Consider the following 9,320-nt stretch of genomic DNA (forward strand, 5'->3'; position numbering starts at 1 on the left):
CCAAGAGGCAACTATCTGCTCTGAGCACTCCACAGCAGTCGCAAGCACCTCCCAGCCAATGAAACACCAACAACACCAAAGTCTATGTTATTCTGGTAACAACAGATTACGCAGGGAGCCAAGTATCCACACGATCGAGAGCGGCACGACGCCGCATCCCGCATTACAGTTACGCACAACAATAAGCAGAGATAATAAGAGCAACAACGTAGAAAGTGTCCGACAGGGGGGAAGGAAGACCACGGTCCATCGTCCATGCGACGCAGAGAACAAGAAAGGGCGGGCATAATAAGGAAAACGGGGAAGGCGGCCGCGGCAGCAGCCAGTGTCTGGTGGTACACCGAAGCGGTACGAAGGCAGGAAACAAAGGAGACGGGAAAGGGGGTGCGCTCCAGAGTACAGTAACACCACAGGGTCCGGGTTCTACAGAGGGAAAGCGTGCGCCAGCCCTCGGCTCCGCACGCTGCGGCAGGGAGGACTGGCGCGGAAGTCCGTCATCGTAGCGGTACATCTCGTACGTCGTCTTCGTCTTCGTATATCATCGTGTCGTCATCGACGGCCTCTCGTCTTCTCGTCTGCGCGTTTTGCTCGTTTCGTGGGCGGATCGCCGGCGTGTCGTTCGACAGTCTAACCCTCAGTCGCTCTCCAGAAAGAGCGTCTGCAAACGCAAAAGAACGGGGTCAATTCCCCGCACGCGCGCCGAGGGGCGATCGCAGCACTCACCACCTCGTACACCACGTCATCCGGGTGCGCCTGGTTGTACGCGGCGACGTCCCCCGTGAGCACGAGCGCGCCGTCGCGCGCGCGCACCGCGACGCGCGTCCGCGGGTGCGAGCCGTCAGGGTTCACCCAGTGTGCTGCACACCGCCACCGCAGCCCCCACAGTCAGCCTTTCCCTTTCGTGCACCGGGGCTAGTGAGAGTTCGAGAGTATGACGCACCGGTGAGGGCCTGTGTCGCCGCGTCGAACATCCAGATCGCGGACTCGCCCCCGGCCGCAGCGGGCCGTGCGTGCGCAGACGCTGCAGAGAGTTTGCGTTAGTGTACGTTCGAAGGTGGTATGCGCTTGTGGCGCGGGCGGCAGCATCCCACGCGCTCCGATCGTGTCCCCGATCCCCCACGTCTAGCGTCCGAAGAGCTCATGGGTCCTCGGTGAGGGGGCGAGCGTGGTACGAGCACGGGCAGAGGCCGCCGCACGACGGCCGCCACACGCCACGGACGCGCAGGGGAGAGAAGGTTGTAGTTTAGACTCACTTTGTGGCACGCTGTTGAGCACGACCGCGCTGCCCGCGACAAGCGCCGTATCAGCTCCCGTCCTCACGAAGCAGGCGCAGCATAGCATGTGCGGCGGAAGGGCGGACGTACCTAGGGGACCCTGAAGCGAGTGCAGCCGTGCCCGCTCCCCCAAGGAAGGTCGGTTCTTGCTCTTGCGCGGTTTCGGTGTTGGGCTTGCGGGGATCCCAGCAGAAAGTCAGCATCTACGCAGGATATGTGCGCATCACGAAGAGAGCGTGCGCACCGTTACCGCCTTGACGATGCTGCCGATGCTGAACAGCGCCCGCGGGCCTGACGCCGCGAACGCGACGCGCGCGCTGTCTTCATCGCCGCCAAGGCTCCTGTTGCAACAAAATATCGGCGTGCAGCATGACGATAGATGCAGATCAGGCACGGGCGCGCGAACGATCAGCAACGCTGCGATCGGGGACGGGAGAGACGAAGGGCGGGCACTCACACACCGGACGCGGAGGACCGCACGTATCCAGCATCGAACTCGGTCCCGGCGTACCGCGCGACAATGCGCCCGGAGTACGAGACGTCGACCGCTCTGCAGTGGCGCGCACAGTCAGCTCTCCACATTGCGCTCAGGTAAATGGACGGAGGGCGAAAACGTACGGTCTGGCCTTGGAGTACGCAAAGGGGCTCGCACTGGGGCTGGGCGCGGTGCGTTTGTGGACGAGCGGGCTCGTGGGCGTCGCGCGCTGCACGATGCGCGGCGCGCGGGGCGGCAGCCCGACGGCGAGCCGTTGGGCGTTCGTCCAGAGGTGCTGGTCGGGGCCGCGCAGCGACTTGACGCGCCGGGGCGCCTTGAGGGATGGGGGTATGCTCAGCGCGGAGGCGGGGGAGGGAGCGGCGAGGAGGATGAGCGTGAGCAGGAGGACGGGGAGGATCGCGAGGCTATGGAAGCGGCAGAGCATGGCGCGGCGTGAGGGTGAAGTGTAAAGCGTGAAGGTCAAGGTAAAAGGGCGTGAAGGAGCGGAGGGAGAGGAGCGCGAGGAGTCTACAAAGTCAACGTCGAACGAGGAGGAAAGCAGCAAGCGGGGGAGGAACGGGACGGTGCACACTGCACAATGCACGCCACTTTCTATAGCGTGCACCGACCCTGGCCGGCACCGTAATCAGACACGCTTCGGCCCCACGAGGAGGACGATCTAGATCACAAAAGCGGGCTCGCAGGGAACCAGCAGGGCACACCACGCCTTGGCCCGCGCCCGGATCAGCCACCGCCTGCGTTAAAGGAGAGGATTCGCCGAACGCGTCCACGCTTTTTTCGCTTTGGGCGCCCGGACAAGACGCCCCGGCCGCGGGGAGGTGGTGGACAGGGCATTGAAACGCTGCACAACCTCCGACGACGCGCTGTCGCACCGCCAATGAACCTTCGTGGCTGTGTGCCGCACGCTCGGGCCCTCGCCGCACACCCGTGGACGATGCGCGGCGACGGCCCCTGCGTCAGCGGTGAGCCACTCGGCGTCCAAAGGTAGCTGGCGAGGACTTTAATTCCAGAGAGGGCGTACACATGATATGTTTAGAGCGCGCCCGCGGCAGGGAAAGCAGCCGGCAGCTTGAGCCTCAAATGCCGCCCATGCAGCCGAGAATGCTCGGGGTGCCAGTGGGGGCCTAGCACGCTGGGCTGGAGAACGTTCGAGAGCTCAAGTGAAGCTGTCGAATTGCGCCAATGCAAGTGGTGTGAGAAGAGAAGGCGAGACGCCGTGCACGAGGCAGCTGAACGGGGAATGGGGAACGCGCTGCAGGGGATCCATCATCGAATCGGCATCGACGGGCCGCGGTTTGGCCTTTGCTGGAGCACCGAGGGGACCGGGATCGACGGCTGGCGACACGGATGGGTTGCTTCGCTGAAATGGTGGGTGAACTACGCGATTCGACGATAGAACGTGTCAACGAGCAGAGGATGGGTTGCACAGGTGGCTCTATGAGTACCTCTCATCTTTCTCAGCACGTGATGAAGCGCGAGCATCGCGTGTGCTTGTACTGCGCAAAAGCATGGCTGCAAGCTCAGGCACCTATGTTACAACGGCGGGGCTGCAGAGCAAACAGTCAAAGACATAGTAGTCCTGAAAAGTCCCTTCAGCACCTACGTCGGCCACTTCAAGGCAACAGGGACATACAGCGGGGCAAGAAGTTGTGCTCACATTAGAACGGCCTATAAGCGCAGCAGTTGTACATGCATGCAATTACCGGATTACCACGATTTTGCAACAGGGATACAAAGCAAGCAGGGAGACATTTAGCGCACCGTGATAGATCTGGAGTAGCGGTGCCAGCGACAGAAATCTGGAGCTCGGAGTGCACCAGGTGCAGATACAGCGCGGACCTCCATTCGTTTTCCTTGCCTGCGTAGGTCGGATGTTCGGGATACCCAAGGTGGACTCTTGACTCCTGGCTGTATGCGTCCCCTTGTATGCGCAAAGTGAGCCGCGTTTGAGACTGGGCAGCGCAGCAGGAACCATGGGCTACAAGTTGCAAGCAGAGGCATCTGACGAGCTAGAAGATGGTAGTGCAGCAATGTCATGTTTTCGGGGAGGCCGACCAGTGTCTATATATAACGGAGAGACCACAACGTAGCCCGAAGTTGTCGTCGTGTCATCGTGGTCGAAAGCGAGAAGTAAAGGTCGATGTACGCGACGCTATCTACGAGCGGGAATTGCCGTTCGTCCCGCCCAGCAAGCGCCCATTCCTCGGAGCTCTCTAACAAGCTGACCTATGGCCATCCGTACGCGACCCAAGCATGGCGTACAAGGATGACTGTAAAGATAGCATCTCTCGCACTGTGCACGCTAGGTAGAATGTACAAGCACGTACGCAGGGTACTGTACCTTGAGCCGCGCGCGCGAGCACGCGCTGAGTCTAGAGAGGCTCCTCCCCTCCGGCTGCGTGCGCACTTAGGTAGGTCGTGCCCACCCACCTCCTGCGGCCGAAGCCGCGGGCTCCTCTGCTCCTCCCTGTCGATGCGCTTGTGGTACCGCGGCCTCGTCTGCTGCCGCCGAAGTAGCCTTTCTGAGGAGCACCGAGGGGGCCGGGACCGACGGCTGGCAGAACGTCTGAGCTGCTTCGCTGAAAGACGGTGGGTGAACTACGCGATCCGGCGAATGAACTGTCAACGAGCAGAGGATGAGTTACACATAAGCGAATAGTCAAATATATAGGTAATCTTTAAAAAGCTCCTTCAGCGTCTAGGCTCACATCGAACCAGCAGGGGCATACAGCGGGGCAAGAAGTCGCACTCACATTAGAATAGTCTGTCCGCACAGCAGGTCTGCATGCACGCGCCATACGAGTGCAAGAGTACCATGTTTACGAACAGGAACACAAAGCAAGCAAGAGGAAACATGGAGCGCACTGTGATAGAGTAGCAGGGCCAGCACCAGGCATTCGGAACTCGGAGTGTACCTGGCGCAGAGACAACGCGGATCTCCACCCGCCTTCCTCGCCTGGATAGGTCGGGTGTTTGGAGTCCCATGGGTGAAATCTCGACGCCTGTATGCAGGCGTCCTTGTAGGCGGGCAGCGAGCCTGATTCGGGACTGAGAGGCGCAGGGGAACATCGTCAGCTGCAAGTAGAGGGATCTGACGAGGTGGAAGATGGTAGTGCAGCAGTGTGACGTTTCGGAGGAGACCCAGTAGTGCTCCTATATGACGGAAAGACTTCCGTTCAGCCTCCAGAACTCGTCGTGTTGTCGTGGTCAAAGCAAGAAGAGATGGTCGAGGTACGCGACGCTTTCTACGAGCGGGAATCGCCGTTCGCCCCGCTCAGCAAGCGCCGACTGCACGAAACTGGTGACTTTACCTTGCGAGCGTAATATAAGAATGCATAATGTTCAAGCTCCAAGATGACATCAAGACGCAACTTTGGTCCTGTGCACGCTCGGAAACTGTCATGGGATGATGTGGCATGAAATAGCGCTACAAACGCGTGTGTGCGTATTAAGAGGATGTTACAATGTACAAGCACAGGGTATGTTCAGCCACGCGCGAGAGCACGCGCTGAGTCTAGAGAGCGTCTTCCCCTCCCCGTGAGAGCGAGCTTAGTAGGTCGCGCCCGCTCCCCTCCTGCGGCCAAAGCCGCCTCCTCTGCGCCTCCCTGTCGATGCGGTTGTGGTGCCGCGGCCTCGCCTTCTGCCGCCGAAGCACCTGCAGCACAGGATAGCCATGATCACGTCCCAGATAGCAAGGAGGACCTGTAAATGATGCGGTCAGTTATGCTAACTTAAGGAGGAGTGCGTATCAGACATACCGAGACGATGGCGGAGACGATAGTCTCAATGACAGCCGCAATAGCGGAGATGATGGCGTTGATGCCGCGACCGATGGCAGATACGATGGAACCCTGTAAACACGGAATGGTTAGCCATGCACGAGCTCGAGCAGACGTCGGGCGACATACCATTGTGTGATAATGATACGCTCGTTGGTCGTGAAAGTCGTAAAGTGGGGGGTGTGTTGTGTGATGGGAAGAGGTGAGGTGTTTGGTAGAGAGGGTGGGCCCCTGGACGAGCTTATATAGCGTCGGGGAAGGCAAGGTACCGCAGTGACGTCTCGCACCATCCGCACGCCAGCAGCGACGCCGCACTCCATGGAGTCCAGAAACTCGTCACTCTTGGCGGGAGCATGATGACGATGATGTCATACCACCGTCGGCGTAAGTGCGAACGCCTTCCATTCTCGGCCAGACCGGCCTGCGTCATACCTGGTGGCTGTGTAGTGTCATTCTGCGAAAGGCAAGTCAAGTACCTGCCCTCGACGTGAGGTCCTTCCGGGATGGCCTGACCGTCGAGGGAATCCAGATCTTCCCATTTCAGTGTATGCTCTTAGTAGACTCGTTCGAGCCAGCCGGAATGTGACGAGGTTCTGCTGAAACGGGACGGAAGCTGCGCAGAGATCCTCTTATAAGTACTTCAAACGCTTTCCTCTCTCTCGTTTTCGCATTCCGCCGTCTCCAAAATGGAAGGCCCTATATGATTTATGGTGACTAGACTAAGCTCTAAGTGTCATAATTTGCCCTGAGCGATCGTATTTAGTGCAGAGCAAGCCAGACCTGCCAAAGCGGCACTTGCCGAAAGCGGGCGCTTGTGAGTGCGCACAGCTTCAAGGAGGCAAGTTCTCCTCTCGACCGCCACCCGGCGGCTTCTGATGGAACAAACACGCCTGCAGGTCTGGACTTTGTCTGTCTGCCGTGGCTATGGTATATTTATGTTCTGGGGGGTTCTTTCAAAGTCGCCACGGTAGCAGATGTTTTTGTTCCGAGTCGCGCACACGGGGGACAAGCTTGTGCATGATAATGCCATTGATAACCTCGACGATATAGTAGAAACAAAATGAGTGTGGGGGATGGATAACAGACAAGGATACTGAAGGAGTGTGTGAGTGCGAGCGCGAGCGCGAGAGAGATAACGGAGCTATGCTACAGTGAGACTATAGATACAAGATACAAGATCTAGGATACGAACCAGAGACCATGTAGACCAGAAAACGCGAGAACCAGTGACCGTGAAAACCGTAGAAGTGCGTGATGGTGTAACCGAGAGACTCAGTCCTCCGCCATGAGAGTCGTCACCCAGCGGGCGACGAGACCAGCCGCCTCCTTGACCCGCGCCCAGTCCTCCGGGGCGATCTTCGGGCCGACGAGCGTGTCGAACTTGTCCGGGTGCCAGCGCATGACCTCAATCTTGAGGATCTCCCTCTTGGACTTGCCCTCGTTGGCGGGGCGGTGAGGCCAGAAGACGAAGCAGCGCACACGGTCGAGCGTGATGTCCGACGGGTCCGTGCAAGCCTCGCCGGGGAAAGGGAACTCGTGGAAGCGCACGATGCCCTTCAAGTCCCGCTGCGTCTTGAGCGCCGTCCACTTGGCCTCGTACGTCTGGCAGATCGCGCGGCCGGTCTCGATGAGTGCTGCCTCCGCCCGGCGTTGCTCCTCCTGCGCCTGGCGTTCCTCCTCCTCGCGGGCAAGTCGCGCCTGGCGTTCCTCCTCCTCGCGGGCAAGTCGCGCCTGGCGTTCCTCCGCCTCGCGGGCAAGCCGCGCCTGCTCCTCCACTACGCGGCGCAGCGCCTCCTCTGCCTCCCTCCTCGCCCGCTCCTGCGCCTCCCTCCTCTGCTGCTTCTGGTTTTCCCGCATCTCCTGCTCGCGTAGGCGCTCGATCGCCTGCCAGCGCCGCTGCGCCTCCTCTATCTGCCGCTGCTCCTCCGCTCTCCGCTCCATCTGCAGACGGCGTTCCTCCATGAGGCGCGCCCGATTGGCCGCCTCGCGCTGAGCCGCCTCGACCTCGCGCCGGTCCCTCCACTCCGCCTCGATCTCCCGCCGCATGCGTTCGTTCTGCTCACGCAGCCGCATCTCCACGGCGTGCGCAGCCTCCTCCTCCTTGCGCTTGCGCTCCGCCCTCTCCAGGCGCTTCTGCGCCCGCTGGCGCTCCTCCTTCAGCTTGCGCCGCGCCGCGCGCCTCTGCACGGACTCCCACATGAGCACGCGCATGTCCACCGGGTGCAGGGCGCGCAGCCGCGCGGCGTCCGCGTCGTGCTGCTCGATGCGGCGCACGTTCTCCTCGGTGTTCGCCATCGCCTCCTCGACGATCACGGCCTCCTTGTGGTAGCTCGCGCGCGTCAGCGCCTGGAAGCGGTACTCGGAGAGCTGCTGGAGCACGCGCTGCGCCTGCTCGGTGAGCGGGCCCTTGGCCTTGATCTCCTCGACGATCGGCTGCGCGGCGTCGTCGATGTCGATGTAGATCTGGTCCCCGACGAGGCGCGGGTACTTGCTGGGCGGCGCCGCGAGGTAGCGGAAGTTCTTGAACTCGGAGGCGGAGGGGTAGCCCGGGCCGGTGCGCCGTCTGCGAGGGATGGTGGGCGGGGGCGCCGCGTTCTCGTTCTGCATCTGGGCGCGGCGGGCGGCCTGCAGGCCGTAGGGAGAGGGCGGGGACGCGGGGAAGGGCTTACGGGGGTGAGCGGGCATCTTCTTGGTCTGGCCGTAGGGACGGAGCTTCTGCGGGCCGCGGAGGTGGCTAATGTGATGTTGGGCGGTGAAGCTAATCATGGTTGTAGAAGTTGGAAGAGAGAGAGTCTAGGGAGTTCGAAAGTGTCGAGAATCGGAGCTAGGGCTACAGTTGTCGAGGCAAAATAGAAACAAGTGGGAATGATCCTCCGGGTTGTCGATTGGGCGATGGTGTTTGTGTTGAGTTGAGTTGTTGGATTGAGTTGTCGAGTTGTTGCTGTTGCGGTGCGCGTGTCTTGAGCGGGTACTTGCGGACGAGACGCCGGAGGATCGAAGTGAAAAAGACTAGGTAACGGGAGCAAAGGTGGGGGTTGGGGGGCAAGCCGCGACGGGCAAAGCTGGGCTTTATAGCTTTGGCTTTCGGCTAGAGCTTTGAGTACGTGTGTTTGCGCAGTCCCTCAACACTTGCCTTCTTTGTCAATTGTGCCGTGCAAGCAGCAGCAATCAAGGCTTGAGGTAGCAATTCCTGCCCAAATTGGAAGAAACGGAGGCCGTAAGCGACGTAGGCGCTTTGACGCCTGCCATCCGGGACCATCCCTTATTTCCCCGCCCCGAGGACACTGTCCGCGCGTCCGTCTCCCCGCCCTCCCCAAGCGCTATGGCCGCCTATCTCACGCGCTAGGTGGTCACTGGGAGGCCGACGTCGGGCGGCCAGCTTGGATGGACGTCTGCGACGACGGCGGGCGTGCACTGTGAAGCAGCGAGACGATTAGCGGATCAAATTCCGCGCTCCACGATCGACTCACCCTCTTTTTCATCCATTGTCCTCCCGTGACCAATTGGATTGCATCCAGGCAATTGAGCCGCCTTGGTTGCTTTGGGCTGTCTCCGCAGCTGACCAATTGCCTGCGCGCTTGGCCTGCAAGTCAGGCCCGCGGGCTTGCGCGGCCCAATGATACCGAGTGATAGATAGGCTAGGTTCGCTTCCCGAGGCAAGGCACGGCGAAAGGGCCCTTTCACCATGGTCTGCCAAAGCTGTGCGCTTGGACGGTGAGCGACCACGCAGACGGCACACCGCTCGCAGGACGCGGGGGGGGGGGGGGGGGT

General features: G+C 60.7%; 3 protein-coding genes across 3 annotated transcripts; all 3 read right to left on the minus strand.

Moving 5' to 3' along the window:
* Window positions 1–69: 69 nt before the first annotated feature.
* TRAVEDRAFT_75007 (uncharacterized protein) lies at window positions 70–2,194 on the minus strand (the record flags this gene model as incomplete). The annotated part of the gene is made up of 8 exons (XM_008046048.1): window positions 70–658; window positions 724–857; window positions 941–1,021; window positions 1,254–1,282; window positions 1,365–1,447; window positions 1,519–1,615; window positions 1,732–1,824; window positions 1,893–2,194. The coding sequence occupies 8 exons, from the start codon at window positions 2,192–2,194 to the stop codon at window positions 635–637; spliced, it is 843 nt and encodes a 280-aa protein (XP_008044239.1). The 3' UTR covers window positions 70–634.
* A 2,989-nt stretch (window positions 2,195–5,183) lies between these two features.
* On the minus strand, window positions 5,184–5,711 carry TRAVEDRAFT_31810 (uncharacterized protein). Its single transcript, XM_008045840.1, has 3 exons — window positions 5,679–5,711; window positions 5,529–5,621; window positions 5,184–5,472 (listed from the first exon to the last, which is right to left on the minus strand). The coding sequence occupies exons 1-3, from the start codon at window positions 5,679–5,681 to the stop codon at window positions 5,320–5,322; spliced, it is 249 nt and encodes an 82-aa protein (XP_008044031.1). The 5' UTR covers window positions 5,682–5,711; the 3' UTR covers window positions 5,184–5,319.
* Window positions 5,712–6,833: 1,122 nt separating this feature from the next.
* TRAVEDRAFT_104601 (uncharacterized protein) lies at window positions 6,834–7,046 on the minus strand (the record flags this gene model as incomplete). Its single annotated transcript, XM_008046049.1, has 1 exon — window positions 6,834–7,046. A coding segment is annotated over one exon (213 nt), but the record flags the coding sequence as incomplete, so codon positions are not given.
* Window positions 7,047–9,320: the final 2,274 nt, after the last annotated feature.

This window comes from Trametes versicolor (assembly GCF_000271585.1).
Source record: "Trametes versicolor FP-101664 SS1 unplaced genomic scaffold TRAVEscaffold_13, whole genome shotgun sequence".
Lineage (NCBI taxonomy): Eukaryota > Fungi > Basidiomycota > Agaricomycetes > Polyporales > Polyporaceae > Trametes > Trametes versicolor.

Coding starts and splice junctions, on each gene's coding strand:
- TRAVEDRAFT_31810 (XM_008045840.1), bottom strand. Junction 5,473..5,528: donor TCGTCTCCGCCATCGTCTCG/GTATGTCTGATA, acceptor CATCATTTACAG/GTCCTCCTTGCTATCTGGGA.